At 40.8% G+C, this 26,666-nt stretch overlaps 1 protein-coding gene across 1 annotated transcript in view; it reads right to left on the bottom strand.

Moving 5' to 3' along the window:
• ROBO4 (roundabout guidance receptor 4) overlaps nucleotides 1-26,666 on the bottom strand; it is a 59,570-nt gene that overhangs the window by 6,752 nt on the left and 26,152 nt on the right. The window contains exons 16-17 of the mRNA XM_070952498.1: nucleotides 21,086-21,224; nucleotides 6,218-6,457 (exon numbers count right to left, since the gene is read on the bottom strand). Coding sequence (XP_070808599.1) covers nucleotides 6,218-6,457; nucleotides 21,086-21,224 — 379 coding nt within the window. The remainder of the gene's footprint in view (nucleotides 1-6,217; nucleotides 6,458-21,085; nucleotides 21,225-26,666) is intronic.

Here is a 26,666-nt window from a genome sequence, read left to right as displayed (position 1 = left end):
TAGCAATTGTGTGAGTCTTCATGTCTGGATTCCTCATCAGCTCAGTTAAAATACAAGGTCACTGAAGATGTTAAATTAACAAGATGGATGCCACTTAAACAAGGACATGTTGTTCTTCACTTCATTTCTTTATTTAGAAAATGTACAGGGCGCCCTTCTTAAATAAATAACTCTGGGAGGCTGGCCATCAAGACAGAAGGAAAAAAAACCCAGTATGATAAAACTCTATAGAACAAAACAAAAAATATAATTAAAAGGATGAGCAACATACAACAAAGGCCTTGCATAACCAGTTAACAAGATAAGAACATACATATTATGTTCCACTAACTTTCTGACCCTAATTCCTGGGATAATCCATAGTTGAATACTTTCAATATTCCTCTCATTGGAAAAGACCCTGATGTTGGGAAAGATTGAAGGCAAAAGGAGAAAGGGAGGATGAGGATGAGATGATAAAATGATTAGATAGTGCCATGATTAGATAGCATCATCAACGCAATGAACATAAACTTTGGCAAACTACAGGAGACAGTGGAGGATGGGGGGACGATCCATGGGGTCACAAAGAGCCGGACATGACTTAGTGACTGAACAACAACAGTATTACTATACTTCAGTCTAATTCACTGCATAATCATCTTGCCGTTCTGGTGAGAAGACCTTGCCGCTCATAATACTCCACTTATGGAGCTAGGAAAGGAAGTTTTACAGAGTTCTACCTTTCTTTGACAGGTAAATTCACTTTAAACGTGATAGAGGAATCCATCCACAGATGGGGGACCTTTGCTAAAGTAGAACCTCCTGGATATTTGCCCCCCCAAATTCTACCTAGAAAGAAAGAGCTCATGGCCCTTTTCATTCTGACCTAGCAGGTCTTCAGCTTCTAGATGCCAGACAGGTCTGTCTTAATGCATGGGCTTGATGGGCACTTGCCTGTGGGCCCTACATGCATACGGGCCCCATACTAATCTGTGTATGTTAACCCTTCAATGCACCTTGTATCACATAAATACAGCAACTGTATGGCTTACTGAATGTTATTGTGTTTTTCAAGCCTCGTGTATTGTTCATTTATTATGTTGATTAGTTGTTGCTGCACAACATGTTTTTAATGTTTCAGTATCGATTTTGTTGGAAGTGCCAATAAAATAAATATATGTTTAATTTTATCGACCATTTACATTTTTATTCCTGTGAGTAGTTGTCGTAGGGCCCCAGTACCCTGCTTTGCCCGGGGCCCATAATGCTGTTAAAATGGCCCTGATGCCAGATCTAACAAAAATCCCTCAAAATCCAAGTTAAAAGTTTTAAACGTTGTTGGATTTTTCACTTATCCAGGGAGGCATTTGCATGGCAACCAAATCCACTCCTTCCCCTGCCTTACTAATCTATAGGGCACAATATATGTGTGAATAACCGTCTGATGTTTTTTTCACCACTCCATAACCTCAGCTCAGATCTAAGGGATGGGAAACATTTTGCCACCAGCCCTGAATGCAACGGCTTCCAGATCAAACACTGCATTAAACCCACATCCTGCCCAAAAGTTTTCAGAAATAGCAGTCTAGCATTAAAAGAAGGTGTGGCAAATGCTCCAGAAAGCCCACCTCAGAGGTGAGAAAAACCACAAGGGCTTCTAAGACTGGGCCTATCCTCGTGAACGACAAAGGGGCAAACAAGATGGTGCAGGCTTGTTTAATTTGCCTGCGTTGTGTCTCAGTACTTGGCCATGTGGAATTCTTCAAGACTTACAGTGAGAGACCAAACCACAGTTTTTTTGCAACTCATTCAAAAAATGTTTGGAATAAGAAGAATGTGTTAAAATAAAATATCAGCTTTCTTATCCAGCAGTTGTATTTTGGAGACTCTAGATCAGAGGTGTCACTCAAGGCCCGTGGGCCACATCCGGCTCACAGGGTGCTTAGATGTGGCCTGCAGGGTCGCCCTGGAAACAATGAAGGTCTGGCCCGCGATGCCTCTGACAGCAAAAAAGGAGCTCAGAAAGGCTGTGTGCAGCCCTCACAAGCTCTATTTTCAGCTACAATGGCCTCCTGCAGCACTCTGGCAGCAAAAATGGAGCTCAGGGGGCTCCATTTTCACTGGCAGAGGGCTGCAGGAGGCCATCACGGCCAAAAACAGAGCTCGGGAGCCCGTTTTTAGTGGCAGAGCGCTTGGGCCACAGGCACCTCCGACACCAGTGACATCAAGCTGGATACACACCCCTGGCCACCCACCCCCACCCCACCCCCGCAGGTCAAACACAACCCTGATGCGGCCCTCAATGAACTTGAGTTTGACACCCCTGAACTAGATTATAATGTAGTAAGGTAATTTAAGGTAAAAAGAGCTCTGAGAATGGTTGATCAAGTACCCCTCTTTTTTGTAAGTGCTCTGGAACTTCTATTCCAAATGGATTGTACACATGTAGAAAGAACAGTTAATACAAGAACTCTAACCAACTCTGGCTTCATAATTGTTTGGATTTCAGAACTGTGTTATTTCTAAATCCAGTTCTGCCTACTTACATGGATGCTTTCAGATGGTGGTATCTGCTTCACCTTGTACATTCATAAGCAGTCAGATGAGTCCAAAGATTATCTCTGAAGTTTCCATCATCCATGAGAAATTAATTAAAGCAGCCCATTTCCTAAAACTGTTTAGAAGGAATGTAAAACTCCATGGCAGTGTTTCTTAACCATGGCAACTTCAAATTTAGAGACCTTCAAATTTCTAGGTTCTATCAAATCTCATGATCTAAAATGGACACCCAATGTCAAAAACGTCATCAAAAAAGCACAACAAAGAATGTTCTTTCTGTGCCAACTCAGAAAGCTCAAACTGCCCAAAGAGCTGCTGATCCAGTTCTACAGAGGAATTATTGAGTCTGTCATCTGCACTTCTATAACTGTCTGGTTTGGTTCTGCAACCCAACAAGACAGAGACAGACTTCAGAGGATAATTAGAACTGCAGAAAAAACAATTACTACCAACCTGCCTTCCATGGAGGACCTGTACTGCACGACTCAAAAAGAGGGCTGTGAAAATATTTACAGACCCCTCACATCCTGGACATAAACTGTTTCAACTCCTACCCAACTAGACACAAGAACAGTTTTTTCCCGAACGCCATCACTCTGCTAAACAAATAATTCCCTCAACACTGTCAAACTAGTTACTAAGTTTGCATTACTATTAATCTTCTCATCGTTCCTATCACCCATCTCCTCCCACTTATGACTGTATGACTGTAACCTTGTTGCTAGTATCCTTAAGATTTATATTGACTGTTTCCCTATGACTAGCTTTAAGTGTTGTATCTTATGATTTTTGATGAATGTATCTTTTCTTTTAGGTAGTCTGAGAGTGTATGCACCAAGACAAATTCCTTGTGTGTCCAATCACTCTTGGCCAATAAAGAATTCTATTCTATTCTATTCTAACGTAAAGAGGTGTGGACTTCAAGTCCCAGCATGCTTTGGCTGGGGAATTCTGGGAGTTGAAGTCCACACCTCTTAACATTGCCAAGATTGAAAAACACTGTTCTATGGATAGGAGATGGAGTGGGAGGTCACAAAGACAATAACTAATAGTAAGTCTTCTAGTAACTGTAGTTCTATTAACCAAAATGTGTGTTTTGCAATAAAGTTATGTTAGGCATCTGCATAGCTTTTGAATGCTTAGGCTACAAATACTTTTTTTTCCTCACAGAAATCATCTAGTTTCTCCCTGCCGAAGGCAGAGTTTTACATTTGTCAAAACTAAAATAACCCTGCCACTTCAGTCACAAAGGAAGTATACTAGTACATTTTTCAGTGCCTGAAGAGGAGATGTGGCTTGGAACTGGAAGGCGATGTCACTGGCACCCAGAACCAGTGGAAGATTGTTAAACATTGCTGAAAACATTGAGTTGGCTGCCGGTTAGCCCACTTAGTCTTTAAGAAGAGCTGTAATTATCTCAGTGGAGTCACTGTGCTTCCCATAAAATCTGCTACTTCATGTCCCAGCCCCAGTTACCAAAGTGTAAGGAGTCAGCCTTATGGGACAAGCTGTCCTCAAACCACCAAAGCAGCAGTTAATGGGATATTTGTTTTAGCAGTTGGCAGGCTGAAGCTGGAGCTTTATGTGCAGTTTCCTTAAGTCCAGGTCTTTGTATCTCCATTGAATCTTGCCTGTCTATAAGACAAAATCCCAAAAGTGTTTTTTCAAAAGGCAATTGGACTTTGTTTTTGCTTGAAAACATTTCACTTCTCATCCAAGAAGCTTCTTCAGTTCTGACTGAATAGTGAAGAATGGAAGGATTTATATCCCTTGCAGTAATCTAGTCATTAGCACTCTTTCTGAGAGTCCTTGAAGGTTTATTTGTGCCCTCAGGAATAGTGCCCTGAATAGTGCAAATGGGCATGGAACCTTCTTGGAACTGCTGAAAGGACCGTGTTGTAAATATTCATATTTATAGCCGTGATCTGGATGACTGAAAATCTCCATAGACATACAAGGTGAAGAGAAAGAGGCATAGAATCAGACTGGGATGTGGTCAATATTCACAGATAATCCTGAAGCCACAAGGCCAGATGTACCAGTGACCACTTCTGCATTCCTTTGTTATGAATATTGAAATGAGAGCAAAAGTGTTTTCTGCTGTACAGCTCCATTCTTTTTTACCATAACTAGTCCAAGGAAACCTCCTTGATTTGGACATGGGCAATGGATATTAAGGATTAGTGCACCTACTATAGATCTTGAGTCAATTCATGCTCATTCCTAGGATGACTCTGGACTATTAATTTTTCTTTCAGTTTATTTGTATTTTGCAAGATTGCTGCATGAATGTTATGCTGAGCTGGATTACTGATTACAGATTAACAGTGTAGGTCATCTAGTCCAACCCCATGCCCAAGCAGACCCTACACCATTTCTAACAGAGAATGTTAGAACACCAGTCTCTTCTTGAAAGTTTCCAGTGCTGAGGTTCCCACAACTTCAATGGAAGGCAAGCTGTTCCACTGGTTGATTGTTCTCACTGTCTAAGATCCCTCTCACAAATTACTGCTATTAAGCCTGGTTTCACTCAGTCTATATGTGTACTTTTGGTTGACAGCATATCATTGATGTAGGCTGATCTCAGAAAAGTGGACCTGACCTGATATACATAGATGAGAGATCAACAAGAAATCTCAGTGTTGTAGGCCAGAATGTGCCCATAAAACCACCAGTGACGGCTAGTTCTCACATGGTCAAGAATAAACAACATGATAACCAGATCTGGTAGTTATCTGGCTATTCACAAAACAAAGAATAGATGAAATTTGTCTGTCCTAGAGTTGGTTTTAATCATGAGTAGGAGAAATGTTTATAATGGCTTCTTTACTTTTCTACAATAAATCCTTTTATTTCTTCCCATCCAGCTTGCCAGGGAGAGCTTGACTCAACTGCAACTTTGTGTTGGGAATTTTAAAGAATAATCAATTTTCAATTTTAATATTCTCATTGTTTCCAATGATCTCCTTTTTTTCTGACTATAAATACACATATTAGATGGAATCTGCATGTAGGCACGTAACTGGGAATTAAAAATAACCTTAAAATGTATAGCATGCAAAAAAAGAGAACATATTGGACAAAATAATACATTAAAATAAATCTGCCATATGCCATCTTATGTGCACTCATTTAAAAATGAAGCTCTTGAAGCAAAAATAGGATTAGTTGAAGAGGACATGAAGGGAATACTAAATCTGAAAGATATGTCAAACTCTATGTTTCTCAACGCAATGAGGGACAGTTTATCCAAGGGGTAAACTGTTTAGGGTGTAGGACAATTCAGCATGGCCAACTTGCCATAGCCAACTCAGTGTGGCCAACTTACCATGGCCAACTCACTGCAGCCAAGTCACTGTGGGACAACTCACCATGGCCAACACAGGACAAGGACAGGACACTAATATCAAAGAAATGGTGGAATAGAATAATTAAAGGATACAAAAGGAGGGTCAAAATGAAAGGTGAATGAAAAAATTTAAAATATTTTAAAAATTATTTTAAATATTTAAATTGAATTGTTGAATTGGCCAGCCACAAATTCTCCTGCCGTGAGTTGGCCAAGGAGAGCTGGCCCTGGTGAGTTGGCTTCACAAAGTTGCCCTATTCTGGACTATTTATGCCTGTCCTCACATAAACTCTTCTTAATGAACTTTGATGTTTGGTAGATGTTTACCTTTGACAATCAGTTTCTGTGCTGAGTTCTAGGTATTCTGCCACCTCTTCTGGGGTGAGAACTGTCTCCTGGTCATCGCTGAGAGATACAGGAACTGAAGCTGAGGAAAGCTGGTTGTAAGGCAAGGTGGGGAAGGACTGGTTTTCATCCAGAGATTCTATGACCGTCTTTAGAGAATCCTTGTCTGTCTGCTGGTTCATGAAGTCCTCTGGGGGATCAAGATAGCATGTACAGGAGCACCTGAGAAACAGGCAACAAGTACATATAGTAAATGACTGGCAAATAATTTCTCTCTTTTAAAAAATGACAAAAGAACAACTCAAAATCTGAGAAAAGAGGCCATTTCTCTATGCTTTTAGCTAATTTTGTTTTGAGGAGTGTACATACACGTTTTGGTGCATGTGAGTGGGAATCGTAGGGTTTGTGGTCTTGATTTCAAAATTGGAGGGTACCAGAGAAGGCTGATCTAGCATCTTAGAGTTCAGACTCCTTCAGGTCCTCTCACTTATGAGCATCTGAGTCTTTAGGGGAAACAAAAAGGATATTGCTGACTTCGATTTTCTAATCGCAATCCTCTGGTTTCAGTACCTAAAAAACCCTTGAAGATCAATTCCCTTCCCCAGCAATTGTTGTTTGGTGGCTGCAACTGGAATGTCAGCTGCAGATTGTTAAGCATTCTCACAAAATGGTTATCAAGTGGGGAGTTGGTACACAAGAGCTCTGATGACACAAGTGCAGTATTGCAGGCAAACTCTTCTCATAGCCTGGATCCTGGATCCTGACAGGGCTCAAGGTTACTCAGAAGGATGCTTCTGAGATCATTAAAATGTGGACCCAGATTGTTGGAGGCAATATGCAAATAGTGCTTTGACATTGTAAACCACCCAAAGTGCTATAAAACTCTATGGAGCAGTTATATAAGCCTTAATGCTATTGCTATGGTGAACATGGCCTATTAGGAAAGACCCCATGTACCATTTATGCCTGTTGCCCCATAAACTCTTATTACTGAACTTTGAACTTTGTACCAGGAGGTAGACTGGTTAGAATGTGCCTAATGCTTCTTTCCAGAAAGAAAAATCTTCGTGCCTCACTACACTACTTAATCTTCTCTTTTTTGTTAGACAAGTAGAGAGATTTGCAGATAAATCCCTGGGTAGACTATCATTTCCACCATTTTTGCTTTCTATACATCCAGCAAGGGGACCAAGAACATTCTTGGAAATGAGGGCAATGTTTCAGGCTAGCAAGTAAGGAACCTGGGAGGCCCAAGAGAGATGCTGCTGGCATCCAAGAGTTCCATTTGCCTCTCCTGATTCCATGCCATCAGAACTTAGAAATGTGGGGGGGGGAATCCACCCCTTTTCTTGTTTTCAGGGGCAGCACAAGGGCTCAGTGGTTAAGATGCTTGTTTTGTCAGCTGGAAAGTCAACTGCCCAGGTTTGAGACCTGAGCACCACATGACCAAAGGTGGTATTCAGCCAGTTCGCACCAGTTTGCGCAAACCGTTGGCAGAAATTTGGCCAAGGTTGCTGAACCGGTAGCGATGGCTGGCTGGCCATGCCCTGCCCACCATGTTTGGCACTGCCATGTTCTTCGTGCACATGCATCTCATTGCCTTGCAAGTCCAATGGGATGCGCATGTGCGAAGAACATAGCGGCGATGGCAGCAGCTTTTTCCACGACCTCTGGTACTTTTCGGGGGCCTGTGGCCAGCCACCGCAGCTACAAAGTGGCTCTCAAAGAGGCAGCAGCTGGGAGGCTTCTTTGCCAGCTGCTGTCCAGCAGCAGCGGCTGGCTGCAGGCCACTGAAAACTCCGCTCAGCTTGCCTTCTGGACTCTGGACCAGCCGCCGCAGAAGATAAGCAGCCTGATAAGTGGTGGGGGGGGAGGAAGTGGGCTAGGTCCGGGGCCGCCAAAGGAGAGGAAACGGGGGCAACTGGCAAAGGGAGGGTAGAGGTAGATAGGTGGAAATTCCAAAAAATTTCCTACCTTTTCCTGTGGGCGTGGCTAGGTGGAGGGGTCATGTGAGTGGTCATAGGTATGAGTGACATCAAGTTGGCCATGCCCACTTAGTCACAGGCCCCCCACCTAGCCACATCCACCAAACCGGTATCAAAAATTTTTGAAACCCACCACTGCTCATGATGGGGCGAGCTCCCGTTACTTGCCCCAGATTCTGCCAACCTAGAAGTTTGAAATCATACAAATGTGAGTAGATAAATAGGTACCACTTTGATGGGAAGGTAACAGAGCTCCATGATGTCATGCTGGCCACATGATTGCAGAAATGTCTTTGGACAGCGCTGGCTCAACGGCCTTGAAACAGAGATGAGCTCTGTCCCCTAGAGTCAGCAATGACTAGCGGGATAAAATCCGCAGTGTCTCCTTTCTCCACCCCAGCAGATCAAGCTAGGTAGCAAGCCCCTGACAGTGAACCCAGCCTACCATTCTCACCTACTTGGCCCAATTACATCTTTCTAGCAGATTTCCTGAACTGAATATCTCCCTTTTACAAGTCTGCCAGAAGCTGTGAGTGATTTCAGAACCGGAAGCATGCCCATTTCCATGTCAGGAGCTGCACCATCATTTGCAAAGCTCTCCTTCAGCCTTCCTCTCTACCTCTCCCTACCCCCAAAGAGCAGGCAAAGTTAGCAACAGCCATTGTCACTTGTATGTCAGTACATTGTGCCTGTCACTTTACACAAACCTGAAACAAGCACCTTAAAAATAGCATTCCTGTGTGAACTTCAGTTCAGTGTCCGATAAAAGCTTCCAGGTGTTGCTACTGTTATTCTCAAAGAACTGAAAATGATACTTATTCATGTATGTGTTTCATTTATATTGTTAGGAATAGATCTCAGAAGAATAGAATAGAATAGAATAGAATAGAATAGAATAGAATAGAATAGAATAGAATAGAGTAGAATAGAATAGAATAGAATAGAATAGAATAGAATAGAATAGAATAGAATAGAATAGAATAGAATAGAATAACAGAGTTGGAAGGGACCTTGGAGGTCTTCTAGTCCAGTCCCCTGCTCAGGCAGGAAACCCTATACCAGTGATAGCTAATCTTTTCCGGACCAAGTGCCAAAAGCGCATGGGCATCCACATATGCCCTGCCCCTACGCATGCACACAACCCCCACATATGCCCCCCTGCATGCGTGCACAGCTTCCCACACACGCCCTGCCCCCATGCATGCATGCGTGACCCCCTTGGTGCCCCGCCCCTCACACATGCGCATGTGGTCCCCCGGTGCCCAGCTCCCTGCATGCCTCCTGCCCTCCACGCATGTGTGGCAGAGACCTGAAGAGCTGACCGGCGGGAGGCGCGCATGCATGGTGGAGCTGAACTGGGGCGATGGCTCATGTGCCCACAGGGAGGGTGCTGGGTGCCACCTCTGGCACGCGTGCATAGGTTCGCCAACACAGCCCTATACCATTTCAGACAAATGGTTGTCCAATCTTTCTTAAAAACTTTCAGTGTTGGAGCATTCACAACTTCTGGAGGCAAGTTGTTCCACTGATTAATTGCTCTAACTGTCAGGAAATTTCTCCTTAGTTCTAGCTTGGTTCTCTCCTTGGTTAGTTTTAAAGTCAACATCTTGCTAGCTCCCATAATAATGGGCAGAGATAGTGAAGATCATTCAGGCAGCACAGACACTACCAGGCTGCTGTTATTATCTAGAAGTCATCCACTTGTTCTAACAAAACAAAACATACACCTCTTAGTTGAGCAGGCACGCTAGACAGCACAACACCCACTCAAATTTCAGCTACAGCTGCCAACTTACATTCCAAGGGACATCACACAGATATCCACTCAACAAGATAATTCTTGGAGGAAATTAAAATGAGTCTGCTTTGTCCTTAAGACATCTCTCTCTGCTCAAGCCCATCCCTGGATATTTGTTGCTTGTCTTGAGTTTAGCAACATTATATGGATGCTTCTATTGGATTTAATGTAATGGCTTAACATGTTTTATATTTTTACTTGGTACATCAGAAAGGATTTATTCTAACCATAAGTGACTTAGAAAGATTTTTAAATCAATAAATAAAATTAAATAACTGCATTTCCTCTCTGCTAAAAAAACACTGCAGTGTCAGAAAACCAAAGGGAAATAGGGCAGAGTCACTAAGAGGCAGCAGTATGTTCCCTTCTAAACATCTTCTAGACAGTTTTAGAGAGAGAAGCAATCAAAATGGGTGGTGATACTTCAGTTCATGTACCATTTCTTTATATTAGAAGTTTAGTTTTTAGGTTCTTATATCCAATGCTACCCAAATTCCTAAGATTATGTGTTAGTGAGTAGAAAAAAAGTCAAAAAAAGGAAATCCCATCATTCAATCTATCTTATAACAGAATAACAGAGTTGGAAGGAACCTTGGAGGTCTTCTAGTCCATCCACCCTAATAATATGTATTAGGGTAGAAAGTCATAACTTTAGTTTGGCAAAATTCTGCCATTTAGAAGAAGACTAATAAAGGATTGGAGTTGATAGGATTTCACTGTTGTCTTTAGGTGTGGGCCTGATAACTTTATTCTAAAATTATGTTAACAGAATTTTGCAAGTCTGAAAGTACAAATCTTCTACTGTCTCCTTTACATACTGATAAACAAAGGAGGAGGGTCCCTTCTGAACCTCCCATTCCAGCCACCATACAGCTGCTGTGGGTTTATGTGTCTATGTGTTGCAGTTAAAAGTACAGTAGATGAAGCTTCCTATGAATTGAGCTGGACTCTTGGTAATTACATGAATATGTTTAAGTGATGAAAATAAACTATGTAAAGAGGTTCAGGATACTGTCCATTTCTCCATCTATTTATCAGCACAATAACTCTCGTGATTGATTAGTGTGGCCCCAAATCTATTGCAGGGGGAGAAAAATTGAGTTCAAGAATGGGGAGAAGGAGGAGGAGGGAGGGAGGGAGGGAGGAGGAGGAGGAGGAAAGAAAGAAAGAAAGAAAGAAAGAAAGAAAGAAAGAAAGAAAGAAAGAAAGAAAGAAAGAAAGAAAGAAGAAATAAATGGCCATCACAGAATTTACACATGTAAGACAGATATCATGCCTTGTAAATAGAGAAGCAAGATGTAGAATCATGTAAATTTACTCTGTTTAACCTATCTAATCCTAATCAGATGTATAGACATTGAAATTCATCCATGAGCTCAGAGTTTAGCTCCACGCTCAAGCAGCCCTTTTGGCAAGCAAACGTATTTTGCCTGCTGAACAAAAGAAGCAAGTGTTTTATGTGAAATGAGATCTGCTCCTTTTCCTCTTATTTGAGTGTATCTGTAATCTTGGGATCATCTGAAGTGGGTGGACACGCCAAGCTTTTCTTCTCCAGGACCAGAAAGAAAAGTTTGGGACATGCACAGGAGCCTGTTGTCAAAGAAAGGAGAAACCCCGGGAAATGTATTTCAGCCACTCCTCTTACACAAATTCTACTCTGCTCTCCTTTGCAACCAAATGAATTTTCAATAGAGCAGTCAATTATTGTGTAATTGCCCATAAATTTAGAATGACACCAAAATTATTTCATGCAAGATCCAAGGACAATGTTTTTCTCTACATAAATGTGGGATTCAAAGGGGCAGCAAAAAAGGATGGAGTCAGCTGATATTTCACTAATGGATTGATTTACTTGCCTGGAATGATAATTGCCCATTTACTTAAATAGCTGGGCACTTGTACAGAGGCCTGCCCCATTCAATGAGAAATGCTCCCTTCTAGCCAGGCACAGAATCATCCCATGATTTGTAGCTTTTTAAGTGCAAAATAGGGAGACAGGATAGTTGGGATTCATTTCCCAGCCACATTTGTTCCTGCCATCCTGATGATCCATCATAAGGGTGCCTCTGAATAATATGCAAAGTATGTAGATTTCCCTACTTGGTGCTAGAGGAAGGAGCAGGCAATTTATTCTACTATCTGGCACAACCAGAAAATGAGTCAGCATAGGGTGAACTCTGAGTTTTCTGCAAGGTGGCTCTCTATCAAAAGTTAGAGGAGAAGCAGAAGAAATCCTGTTCTGCAAGGGGTTGCAAGCCAACCACCATCTTGATAATTCTCATCTGAGCTTTCTTTAAGTATCATGAGCAAAACAATTTAAGTATTGGGTCATCAGTTGTTAGCCTAACTGACTGGGAGGGAAAGTGTTTTTAAAATGATGTCTTCTTAGTGCCCTTTAACAGAGTTATTAACAAAATAATAGAGTTGGAGTTCGTCTAGTCGGGTCTAGGACTTTTCGGCTCCTACCCTTGGCTGTGCCTGTTTCTCCACCAGGGTTCTGCCTCCACATATTCACCTCTAGTTTTTCTCCTCAGCTAGCATGCCCCTAGTTCAGGCATCCTCAAACTACGGCCCGTGGGCCGGATACGGCCCGCCAATGCAAACTATCCGGCCCGCGGAGTGGTGGGATTCAGCCCCGCCCCTCACCCCAACCCTCATCATCGGCCTTATCTTCCACCGATCATCCACTCCAGCTGCACTTTTGGTTAGTTATTTTACCGGTTGAGCTGCACTACTGATCACATGCTGCTGTCGAAGGTAAGGCCGAAGGGTGTGGGGGGGAGAGCCAGCTGACTGAGGGATGATCTCGCCAGTGCAGCCACGTGATCAAGGGTGGAGTGAGTAGGGAAGAGGTTGCTGCCAGCTTGAAAAGCAGATGCCAGCATGTAAAGTAGTGCTTTAAAAGTCTTTAAAATGTTTTAAAAATGCTTTTATAACAGCCTTTCAGGGTGTTTTTCACAGCCACATGATGGGGGGGGAGTAGGGGAGGGGTTGCTGCTGGTTTGAAAAGCAGCTTCCAACTTGTAAAGTAGTGTTTTAAAAATCTTTTAAAACAGCCTTTCAGGGTGTTTTTCACAGCCACGTGATCCAGGGCCAGTGGGTTGAGTAGGGGAGGGGCTGTTTTTAAAGTAGCCCTTTAAAAGTGGGTGGGTGGGTGGGGGACATGTCTCCATGTCTCCTAGCTTTTTCAAAATCAGCTGAAGTTGGCTAACACTAATTCTGTCACAAGTAAATGCCTTATTCTTCATTATGTAAATAGTACATGACCAGGGTATCAGGGGTTAACTTATTCTTCACTACTTAATGTATTCATATTTCACCACTCCCATATCTAGCTCCACCCATTGTATATATAAGGAGCTGTATGCATTCCTTCTATGCTTCTATCTGTGATTATTCAGTGAATATAGAATGCCTTATGTAAATAAACAGTGCTTTATTTGAACTTCTAATTCTCAACTTATTTATTGAGTCTGATCCTGAAAATATCGTAACAATCTGGTAGCAGAGGATGGTTGAATTGACTCAATAAAATCTTAAACATGTCTGAGAGAGAAAACTCCAGGAACAAAAGAGATAGGCCCAACACCAGGGCATACAGCAAAGAAATGGAAGCGGATCAAGAAATAATCGATGAGTTCACGAATGCAATATCGAGAGAATCTGAAGAATGCACTACAGACGACGAAGAAATAATAGATGAAACTGATGAACAAGAAGAAAACGAAATAGAAAACAACGAACTCAGGTCAGAGATACTAAAACTCTTAAAAAGCCAAAAGAACGATGAAAATCTTGTCGCGAACCTCTAAGATATATTAAAAAACAACAGAGCAGCAAGAGAGAAGCGCATCGCTACTGACAAATCTAAAGACTCAAAAACGGTGAGCGATCTGCTTGCAGATAAAAATACAGCGAAGAAGAAAACCAACAGTCCCGCGCAAAATTTCGAATGGCAGCCATCTTGGTTTCAACAGACCCCTAAGATGAGCGAAGCAGAGCCAATCAGAAAGCGGGATTCAAAATATCTGGCGCGAAAAGCCTTACTCGATGCAAGAAATGAAAGAGAGAAAATTTACACCTCAGAAGAATCAGACACAGAAATCGAAGAAGCTTCAATAGATATGCGAGTAAAGTCAGCAATGAAAACGCTCTTTGCAGCATTTGGACCAAAATTGAAAATCACTAAAGAATCAACGAAAAGACAAGCAAGCGAGCAAACACCTCAAAATCTACCCGCCTCTATCCAAACGGCGAGAGCACCGACGCCTGAACCCAGAGAGCCCTGCAGATACCATCCCACGCCACAGACGAACCCAAGGACCAGCGTCCTCAACGAAAGAAAACGAGTGCCCACTATCACCAGGACTCCCAAGATCGAGCCGGAGACCGATTCCTCGGAAGAAGAGCAATGCGAGGGAGCTGCAGCAGCGAGAACCTCTCACGATGGCTTCAGGAGCGAAATGAACAACGCGCATGTGCAAGACTACGCAGACAACTTCGGAGGACATGAGGAACGGAGAGAGCCATTCAGACTCGTTGCGAGCATCCCCACGCCATTTTGCAACTTTCAACATTTACAAGATCACGGACTACCCCCGGTTGTAAGTAATGGACCCAACAATGTTGAGAATTTGCCCAATGACTTCCCAAAACTGAGAATAGATGGTATTAATTTGCAAGAATGGTATCAGCAGCTCCAGGTTGTCTTTCTAAAAGAAAACTTACTGTTCTTTATTACTAACCCCCCAAAAAGACCTTGGACTCTAAAATTAGATTGCCTACACCATAAAGCATTTTTCTTATTAATTTCAAGTATATCTCCTGCCATGTATCACAGTATTAAGCAAAATCTGACTGTCTCAGAAATTATTCAATGCATGTTTAAATTGTTTCACAGTGAAAGTGTAGCCACTACTACAAGAATGTCTAAAGATTTCTTCTCATCTAGGATAAAGCCAGGGGTTACCATAAGTGAACATTTAATATCTTTAAACAAAATTAGAGCAGAACTGCATTTAAGGGGGGAGATAATTTCAGATCAAACAATGAAGAGTGTTATCATTAACTCACTAGACCCATCGTGGGATAATTATATATCACATTTAGACACAATCAATTTAGGATATTTATCCATAGAAAATCTATCTAATAAGCTAATAGCTGAAGACAATTCAAGAAGGAGTCGTTGTAACAATCACATGGAACATAAACAATATAAGAAGGTAGCATTTCAAGAAAGATATCATGAACCAATTGGGTGCCACAATTGTGGATCCAAGGAACATAATAGGAGGGATTGTCCTAAACTCATAAGAGAAAGACAAAGATCAGAATATAGAAATAGATACCACAACAGACAGTCATCCATTGATAGACATAGATATAGAAGTCCACCCAACTATAGAGAACATAGAGGGGGCAGAGATAATTCAAAGGATAGAAGGTCTGGTTCACTGAATGGGTTAAACAAACATAACAACACTAACATACAACAACCAGAGAACAACAATTGGCTTATTGATTCTGGAGCAACTAATCACACTACAAATAATAAAAATATATTATCTTCATTTGTAGAAGATAAATTTGTAATTAAAGTAGCTAATCAAGAAAAGGTTCAAGTCATAGGTAGAGGGAATGTAACCTTACCTGGTCTAGGAAAAATAGAGGGGGTATTATTAATACCTGAAATACCTCATAACATACTTAGTGCAATAAAACTAAGCAGAGATTCTGACATTAATATTGTGTTCTCAAAAGGAAGAGCAACATTAGAGAAAAACAGAATAAGTATAGGTACTGTAATTATCAAAGGAGGTCTACCTTATTTAATGACAAAGGAAAAATGGTTACACAACATTGATTCCAATATGGAAGATAACAATGACATAGGTAATGGAGACAATAGTAATAGTGACAATGAGGAACATGAGATAATTCATAATCACAAAGACACACCCAATGAAAAAAAACCTAAAATAGGTAAACCAATTCATGATGAGTGTGCTCATGTCTTACATAGGAAATTAGGACATGCCAGTTTTCCTGTAGTACAAAAGATGACTGAACATGCTGAAGGTGTTAAAATAAAAAATTGTGAAAACTATTTGGAATGCTCAGTATGTAAATCTACAAAACTCAAAACTAGTCCCAAACCCAGAAAGTCAACAAGATCAACCAACAAAATTTTTGATTTGGTACACATGGATCTAGTTGGTCCATTAACGCCATCAATCACATATAAAAAACGTTATTTTCTAACCATTGTGGATGACTATAGTCGTTATGGGTTTGTTTATACATTAAAACACAAAGATGAAACTTTTCAAAAATTTAAGGAGTTCTACAAACGTGTAGAAACACAACACAATATTAAAATAAAACAAATCATGACAGATAGGGGATGTGAATTCATGTCAAAGGAATTCTCCCAATGGCTAAAAGACAAAGGAATGTTACATTACACATCTAGCCCTTTCTCTGCATTCCAGAATGGAGTGGTAGAGAGAAAGAACTTAACATTACAAACCATGATTAGATGCACATTAGAAGATGCTGGCTTAGGTAAATAATTCTGGGCAGAAGCCTTACAATATTCCAATTACACACAAAATAGAACTTGGTCCAGCATTGTAAACAAGACACCATATGAAGTAATGTATAATAGGAAACCAAAAATAGCACACATGCACATATTTGGAGTCACTGCAGACGTACACATACCTAAACAATTGAGACGCAAAGGTGAGAACGTATCCAGAAGACTTAGGTTCATGGGATACGAAACAGGCACAAAAGGATACAGATTTATCGATAATAATAACAAATTTATAGTTTCCAGAACGGCTGTGTTCCATGAACAGGCCAACTGGTCTAAAATACATCTTAATGAAATATTCCCAAACACCAATCCAGACACTAAACCTCAAGAAAAAAAGACTAGAGAAGAATACAATCACAACACACATAAAAATAAAATCAAAACATGGACAAACAGTCAACACAAAATAAAGACAGATTCATTAACTAAAAAGGAAGCAAGGTATTTACATGACAATGATAGTAAACCAGAAAGAACAATCAGAAGTAACAGAAATCAAGTGCCAAACAAATACAAAGATTATGTAATGTATATGGATGGAGAAACATCAACACCTAACACATATGAGGAAGTGTTAAAGCTTCCCCCTGAAGAAAAGAAAAAGTGGGAATCAGCCATGACTAAAGAGATGGATAGTTTACGAGAGCTAAATGTATTCACACCTACACCTGCACCAAAGGACAAAACTATTATTGGCACTAGGTGGATATATAAAATTAAAAACTTAGAGGGAGGCAACACCTTATACAAAGCTAGACTAGTTGCACAAGGTTATGCACAAAAATATCCCGAGGATTATACAGACACATACTCTCCCACAGTAAGAACAGAGAGTGTTAAGACAGCTCTGGTTATAGCATCAGCACTCAACCTTGATGTATTCCAATACGACATACAGACTGCATATCTACACGCAAAATTAGATAAAGAAATATATGTAAGAGCACCTCATAGTCAATACACAAACAAAAATGAAACTTGGTTGCTAAACAAAAGTTTATACGGGTTGAAACAATCTGGTAAACGATGGTATGAATGTTTAGTAAAAGTACTCAAAACTATGAATTTCAATGCTACTACTGCTGATAACTGTTTCTTTGTTAAAAAAGAGGGTGATTCTCTAGAATTTGTATTGATTTATGTGGATGATATTTTGTATATAGGTAAACATAAAGAGAGGAGAGAGACATTTGTAACAAAACTAAATGAACATTTCTCTTTGAAATCATTAGGTAAGGTAAATAAGTATCTTGGAGTTCAAATCAGTAAAACAAAAAGGGGATTCAAACTTTCTCAAAGAGACAAAATCATAGAACTTCTGAATAAATGTAATTTAAATAATGCTAAGCCCTGTGACACTCCCATGCAAACTGATTTTTTGAAGAACACAGACGAGTCATCCCCTGAATTTAAAGATAATACGCTTTACAGATCAGTCATAGGTTCCCTTCTATATATTTCCAATTGGACTAGACCTGATATTGCTTTGCCTCTCAACTTACTGTCTAGACATGTCAGCAAACCGTTACTATATCATTGGGAAGCTGTCAAAAGAATATTAAGATATTTAAAGAATAGTTTAGACTTCTGTTTGTTATTGGAACCTAATAATGTCAAGGAGCCCATCCTCACATGTTACGCCGATGCGGATTGGGCTGGCGATACCACATGTAGAAAAAGCACATCTGGTTATATATTTTTTCTTAATGATTGTCCAATTTACTGGTATACTGGTAAACAAGATTTAGTAGCCACCTCAACGACTGAGGCAGAATATGTTTGTCTATCTAAGGCCTCAAATAACCTTATATGGTTTAATGACTTACTATCAGACACTTGGAAGAAACCCACTTTACCATTTATCATGCATGAAGATAACAAGGCTGCTATTGAAATATCTAGATCTGATGCTATTGGACAAAGGTCCAGACATATAGATATAAAATTCAAACATGTGAGACAGTTATCTCAGGATGGATTTATTAAAGCAGTTCATTGCGAAACATCAGAGCAAATAGCTGACATATTAACAAAGCCTTTGCCTTCTAAGCAGCATAAATACTTGACTTCTAAGTTACAAGTTTTATATTGTTCTGAATCTGAATGTAATTGTTGTAATATATCGAATCGGCATTTAGAGGGGAATTTGTCACAAGTAAATGCCTTATTCTTCATTATGTAAATAGTACATGACCAGGGTATCAGGGGTTAACTTATTCTTCACTACTTAATGTATTCATATTTCACCACTCCCATATCTAGCTCCACCCATTGTGTATATAAGGAGCTGTATGCATTCCTTCTATGCTTCTATCTGTGATTATTCAGTGAATATAGAATGCCTTATGTAAATAAACAGTGCTTTATTTGAACTTCTAATTCTCAACTTATTTATTGAGTCTGATCCTGAAAATATCGTAACAAATTCAAATGCAACTTCAGTATAATGCCTGAAGGAGATTTCACCCACTGCTTTGATTCTTGCCATATATAAAGTACATCCGCCAAATTGGTTGCTGAACAATTTTGGTAGATATTCATGTGTGTGTATACACATGCACAAGTGTGGCAAAAAGCAAATCAGTTTCTGAATTCTCCTCCAGGCTTAAAAGACTGCCCTGTAATCCCAAATAATTCAAAAAAGGAAGCTGATCTCCTATCCCTTCCCTGGCTGCCTCCCTTGCTGGCAGGCACTCACAGGTCATCTGAAACATATGATCAGGAGTTATTTTGAAGGAAATACTGTTTGTTTTATTCTTTTTTTTTAATGGCCTATTTTAAGAAGCCTGAAGCTGCTGTTGTAATGAAGTTAGGCAAGTGGCAAGAAAGTTTGCACTCTTTTTTTTTTATTTGATTTATATGCCGCCCTTCTTTTTCCCTTTGGGGGGGGGGTCTTAAGTAAATAGATTTCTTGGGTTGAGCAAGTACAGCAAGGACAAAGGCAAAATGGACTGCTAAATTGGCCACCCCCACCCAGTCACATGACCACCTAGCCACACCCACTCAGCCAGTCTGGCCCCCCAACAATTTGAGGGACTGAGGAATTGGCCCCCTGTTCAAAAAGTTTGAGGACCCCTGCCCTAGTTGTTCACCCTGGCCACTGGGCCATGGCCCCTCTGTCCCACATGCTTTGGCGTGGCCCATTTGATGACACAGTGTTCGTCCCAGCTTTTTGGCCAGCCAGGTCAGTTAGCCACTAGCCAATCAGCTAGTTGCTAATGCTGGCAGCCAGAAGCCATGGTGCGATCAATTGCAGGGGTGGGTTTGGGGGAAGTGCTGCAGCCAAACGGCTTGTTAGGAGAAGGAGGGGGGGGAAGCTCCATGTTCCTGATCGTGCTTTCCTGAAAGTGTTTTAAAAATGATGTCTTTTTAGTGCTGTTTAACAGCATTATTAACAAAATAACAGAGTTGGAGTTCTTTTAATCCAGTGATGGCTAACCTTTTTGCCGTCATGTGCCAAAAGCGGGGAGGTCACCCATGTGCATGCTCACACCCATAATTCAATGCACCCCACACATGTGTGCACACCTCCCCTGCTTTTAACACGTGATGGCACGGTGGGCCCGGTAGGCCCGTTTTTCACCCTCCCCAGGCTCTAGAGGCTTTCTAGGAGCCTGGGGAGGGCAAAAAACGGCCTTCCCCACCCACCCCGGAGGCCCTCCGGAGGTGGGAAGCAGCTCATTTCCCAACTTCCAGTGGGACCGGAAGGCCCAAAAATCTGCTGGCCAGTGCACGCATGCGCGCTGGAGCTGAGCTACGGCAATGCTTGCATGCCCACTGATATGGCTCCGTGTGCCACATGTGGAACCCGTGCCATAGGTTTGCCATCACGGTTCTAGTCCATCCCCCTGCTCAGAGCTTGGTTGTTTGCATGTAGATATTTCATTACCAAACTAGGGAATATCATCAGTGCTAGTGAATGTGGGGTTTGCTCCCTGTATGTACAGTAGCTTGCATTGCCAATGTTGGTGGGGATGTGGGTTTCTTCTTGGTTAGCTCCTCCTCTTTACCAAGAAGAAAACCACACCTTCAACAACACTGGCAGGGCAAGCCACTGTATATGCAAGGAGCTAACCCCACACTCACTAGCACTGATGATGCTTCCTAGTCAGGTAATGAAACATCTGCAAGCAAACCACCAACTTTAGAGACCACCAAATATTCCATAATTTAATCTTGATCTACATATATTCATTTCTATTCCATCTTAATTGAATTCAAGGTGTTTTTTTATTTTAATTTTGGTACTTGGTTTAAAAATGCAATCAATAATATTTAGGATCCTGTCTCGGAGTATTTTTGCTATGTATAATTGCTATGAGTTCTATACTGCTTCAGTCTCAAATAATCCAGCATCTCTGAGGTTTACATCGTCTTAATCTTATGTACCAGGTAGAAAGAGGGTTGCAGAAAGAGGCTCTGAGATTAAGATAAACAACCAAAATATTCAGATCCCATCTTACTCTTGCTTGGTGTTGGAATCTCGGAGAGCTTGAAAACCGGGTGGAATAGGAGGAGGTGGTGGCAGTGAACAGCCATTTTGTGAACTGCACAGTGAGAACTTGGAGGAGCTGTAAGTTTTTAGCACCTTTTTTGTCCTCCCTAAGAAGGAACATAAAGAGAGAGAAAAGGTCAACAAATGGCAACTTTTCCACCATCCTCGCTTCATCCATATTGGACAACTGGCTCAAACAATTAGCTCCCTTGTTGACATCCAAATCAAAATAAATCCTTACAGTTTAGTCCCTTTAAATTATTACTATTACTATTATACGTGTATCTATGTATAATGCACCTTACCAAAATGATCAAAATCATTGAGCAGTGCACAATGGCTTAAAAGAGTTTTGAAAAGGAGTAACAGTACAGGACCAAATACAATAATAACAACAAGTTGGGAAATACACAAACACAGACACACACAATCATTGGATAAGCACATGAATTGGTTTGCTTCCTTCCCATCTCCAGTAAACGAGAGATGAGCCAATTTAAAACTGCAAACATGTTTCCCCTGAAAAGCTCATTAAATAGCCATCCAAAGCCTCTCTGGGTGGGTGGATCCAATCCAGATTAGGATACACCTTATGAGTCCATCAAAGAAAGAAGAGGAAAGCTCGAAATAAATGCCAACCGAGTCTTGGACAAACTGATAGGCATATAGTTTCCTGCAGTTATGGGGAAAAGATTAAAGCCATAACACTTTACAGTAGTGGTTTTCAACCTGTGGGTTGCGACCCCTTGGAGGGTCAAATGACCCTTTCCCAGGGGTCGCCTAAGACCATCGGAAAACACATATTTTCAATAGTTTTAGGAATAATTTTATGGTTGGGGGTCACCATAACATGAGGAACTGTATTAAAGGGTCGTGGCATTAGGAAGGTTGAGAACCACTGCTTTACAGCATTTCTCACAAACTGGTTTCTACAATTAGGTGTCTTCTGTAGATCTAGAGGAGATGCCCATAGAGGTTCAAGAAATAGAGTCTGTAACATAGTATGGGCTATAACTTATCTGTCATTGCTTGCTTGTTTGCTAAATCAGATACAGTACCTTCCTTGATTTTTTAAGCCAGAGGACTCTCCCCTCAGACCAGACCTGTCACAAATCAGGTCTGTGTATTATGTGTTCAGCTCTGGACTTCAGCAAGTAACTGGTGTCAAACCAGTTTTAAATCGAAGGAAGCATAAGGAAAGAATGTGAGTCGTGCCTTGGGAAGATTTTCTTTGCTTGTGACATTTAGGCTGAAATCACACATGCATTTTTAAACTGCTTTAATTAGCACTCCTACACGTCAATTAAGGTGTGTTGCCACCATTTCCATGTTCTGTTATCCCTGTTTTAGAAGGCACCAGGAGGAAATATTCCCTTGGCTATTCTACACCAGATGCTGACCCCAGATGCTTCATTACCTGCCCAACCCACGTGCAACACCCTGATACAGTCCCCTGAGTAAGTCTCAAATTGGTGTTAATTGCTGCTGTCTTCTTTACCTATCTTTCTATTGGCCACTTAAACAGACAAGGTCATGGGAAAGCCCTGTCAGTTTTGCTGGACAAGAAAGAAGCAGATTGACAATAGAATCCTGCACCAATGACAATGTCTGACTATGTTCTCCATCCATGTTCGAGGAGTTTGGAGCATACTTTAAGAATTGGAGACCCTCTAGGCTCAACACTTGTTCACATAGTTAGCTGTCCTCCAAAAATTCAGACTGGAGCTTTTTCAGTAGTTCCTAAAGAAGCAGACTGAATTTGGGACTTCTCTTGGGTTCTCTAGCAGTGATTTGCCCCAATTTATAAATGCAAAAAAAAAAAAAAAAGCAGCAATAAAAACAAAATACAACCTGGACAACTGCAATCATAAAGAGCAAAATTAAACAGATCAAGGTGAAAGAGAAATTTACTCATGGAGGACTCCATAAACTAAACAGTATAGGGAGGTTGAAATGATTCTGGAAACTGATCTTCTGCAATTATGATGGCAACAGATGCTCTTGAGAGTGAGATAGGCAGTTTTCAGATTTAATAAATAAATAAAACATTTTCTCCCTTTGAAAAATGTCAGGGATTTTAAGTGATGAAAGACATAGCAGCTAGCTGCTAGCAAGATATGCAAGATATGGGATCCTGCATGCCACAATGAAAGATTTCCACAACTTTATCAGTTCTTCCAAAGCATTATTCAATCCAGTATTAATCTTTGAAGTCTAAACGACTTGATGGCCAACTATCTAAGAGATTGCCTCTCTTATTATGAACCTGACTGGCCATTTAGATATGCAGAGGTCCCTCTGATGGTGTCCTCCTGGTCACAGGCTAATTTGTATCATCTGCGGAAGATAATGCAGAAGAAGATCTTCTCCAGTGGCTTTCCCAAACTATGGACTCTATCCTCTTGTCCTCTTGAGTGTTCTTTCTTAAGAAAAAATAGTCTTATAGATCTTCTAAAGAAATAAATTTGTGAATACAAGCCTGAGACATTTTCTTAGCTTGCTTATCAGCAGAAGGAAATAAAATTTAAAATATGTTAAATGGTGTGTGTGAAGCTAGTCTTTCAGGAGAGCATCTAGTATTAAAGTAGTAATTTGGTTCATTCTTCTGCTTCTGGCTGAGTTTTTGATTTGACACCAGATTACTCAAAGAAGCAATTTCCTCTCTTGCTGGCTGCCCTTGGAATGTATCAACAGAGACCTTTTTAATCTGCTCATTGCATTGGTGGGTCAGTAAAAGAGTGGGTCACCCTTTTTGTAATGGCCCTAAGGTGCATCTGGGGAGGGTTCACCAGCTTTCTTTTAGCTTTTCAACACAATTCTGCAGATTCTATAATTCTTCTTGATTTATGAACCACTCATTTTATCACATAATTATTCTTTTGATCTTACCCTTAAATGCATCTTAAATTTGGATTTGTCATTGTCTTCTTCATGGATGGATGAATGGACAAACAGATATATTCACTTTCCAGTCTGTGGCTGAGAGAGAGTGACTAGCCCAGAGTCTCCCAGTTGGCTTCCATGCCTAAGGTGGGACGCGAACTGGGTCTCTCCACTCCCACTCCAGTATCTTAGCCATTACACCCCACACTGCCTGCAATCTGAAGTAGTAAATTTCAAGGAAAGCTTTATTGATTGATTGTCCTGGAAATATAAACTGGCCTTTCATCAGGGCATTTGAGTGCTCTAAGAGCAGCACACATAATACAAACCAGCATCACAACCATTTGTAAAGCCCTTTTGTGAGTCACACCATTACATCTTTTCTCCTAGAAGGTCCAACTTGGCCAGATTGGCTATTCATTGCAGACACTACTTCGTGAGTAACTGAGGAGGATCTATGGACACAGGATATTTGGGAAAAGTGTGATGGAGGCCTTGTACATAGATTACAAGGAAAATCCTCATCAGCAGTAATGCTGGTGCCTCATTAAGCAGTTGAAAGGGCTTCCGAATGCCCTCTTGGTTGGAGAGCCACCTTGTCGGCTCAAGGCTCATCTGGCAGTGAGAATCCCATAATAAAGCAATGGCAGCAAAGCACAGAAGTACACAAGGAGTTGCATATATTTAACACTAGAGCAGACTATATAAACACACTGTTCAAATAGTATCTAATAGTCTTACCTTCAGTTTTAGAGCTCTTTAAAGCTGAACTATTGAGAATCAGGCCAGTATTTAAACAACAGAGTTCAACAAACATTAAAGAGGGAGAGACCTTGATTCTTTGCAAGCATACAAGCTTTGCATTTAGATCTATTAAACAATTCCATGGAATTTTTCTTTCCTGATCTTTTTATTTTGCTGTAGATAGAAAAAGAAAGCCTTCCTTCCTTCCTTCCTTCCTTCCTCCCTTCCCATCTGGAGAACTGATTGTCATGGATGGCCTCCAAAACATTGGCACTTATTTATGAACTTCATCAGGGATATAGGTAGATGTCATGTACAATTAACTACCTATTGTTCTTCAGTCATCTTGACTTTCTACACTTCCATTCGATGAGCATCATTCTTGGAGACTTTTTCCAATCAGATAGCAGAAGGCAGCATGGGAGGCTATAGGCGGATGGATGGATGGATGGATGGATGGATGGATGGATGGATGGTGGAAGGAAGGAAAGAAGGAAGGAAGGAAGGAAGGAAGGAAGGAAGGAAGGAAGGAAGGAAGGAAGGAAGGAAGGAAGGAAGTCCTTGATCATCTTGCAACAATAAAAGTAGCACAAAAACAATCAGAGAATGAAGTAGAAGAATAGAAACTGCTTTCATATTGTCTCACATATGCTGTCAAAGACTCAAAGGAAAAGCAAGTTGCCTGCGGCAGTCCAGAATTAGTCATTAAGTAAAATAAACATAAGCTTATGGCACTAGGAAGGAAGGCACCACAGAGATTAGCTCTCCTGTCCTTAATTTTTTTTTTCCACTGCCATGCTCAACTTTTCAGCATTTATTGTGGGATGATAAATCACAATAGAAAAAGCAGCTTCTCTACAGGCAAAATCATACGGTGATATGGTAATAAAGCTTCCAGGGGACCAGAATAAATAAAAGCATTTGATGAGCCTGAGTTTAAAATGATTTCTCCCTCCTTCCACCACCTCCAAAAGAAGAATTAAAGAGGGGGGGGAACCCTATCATCCCTTTTCTATTAAAATATTTCCAGCTGAATCTAAAATGACCCTCCTATTTAAAAAAGGTTTTCTGAGGTTTCACTGGATATCCAGTGATACTCTGCTGCTCTCTACTGGAATAGAGAAAGAGATGGAAACAGCTTAGACATGAACCCAGTAAGAAGAACCCTTACAAAAACAAGAAGTGAGATGACATTATTTTAAAAGTCTACCAAACCAATCCCACCACTATATCTTTACCTAGACTAGCTAACAGCTTTGCTTATTTTCAGAATTTTAAATCAGATTGCAAAGCACTAAAGCCAGAGATGACAGTAGGAAAAATAGAAGGGTGTCAAATATGACTTTTCTTATAATTTTTTTTTCATTTTTCCCACATAAATTTGGTTTGTGACATCTGTGAAAGTTTTTTAAACTTCATTTTAAAATAGTCATTTATTTTTTATATCCTGCCTTTAGTATTTTTTAAATAAACAATTTAAGATGTAGAATATATGTAACGCTCCTTCTTCCTCCTACAACTCCCACAACAATATGCCTATGAGGTGAGTTGGTCTGAGAGAGAGTGACTGGGCCAGGGTCACCCAGCCAGCCTTTTTTGGCTAAGGCAAGACTAGAACTCACAGTTTCCTGGTGATTGGGTCAGAGTCACCTAGCTGGCTTTCATGCCTAAGGCAGACTAGAACTCACAGTCTCCTGGTAATTGGCCCATGATTGCCCAGTTGGCTTCCATGGCTAAGGTGGAACTAGAACTCATGTACTCCCAGTTTTTAGCCTGATGTCTTAATCACTAGACCAAGCTATCATGCATATATGCATTTTCTTATCCCATACTCATGCACGCACATACATTACACACCCCATATTTCTAGAACAAAGCATTGTTCAATGTTGTTAAAACTAACATCAGTTACTGGGTAACTT

This window comes from Pituophis catenifer, unplaced genomic scaffold (genome assembly GCF_029215685.1).
Source record: "Pituophis catenifer annectens isolate HBS135680 unplaced genomic scaffold, rPitCat1.0.hap2 SCAF_12, whole genome shotgun sequence".
Classification (NCBI taxonomy): domain Eukaryota; kingdom Metazoa; phylum Chordata; class Lepidosauria; order Squamata; family Colubridae; genus Pituophis; species Pituophis catenifer.
The sequence above is the reverse complement of the archived record's forward strand: the minus strand, read 5'-3'. Positions and strand labels throughout refer to the sequence as shown.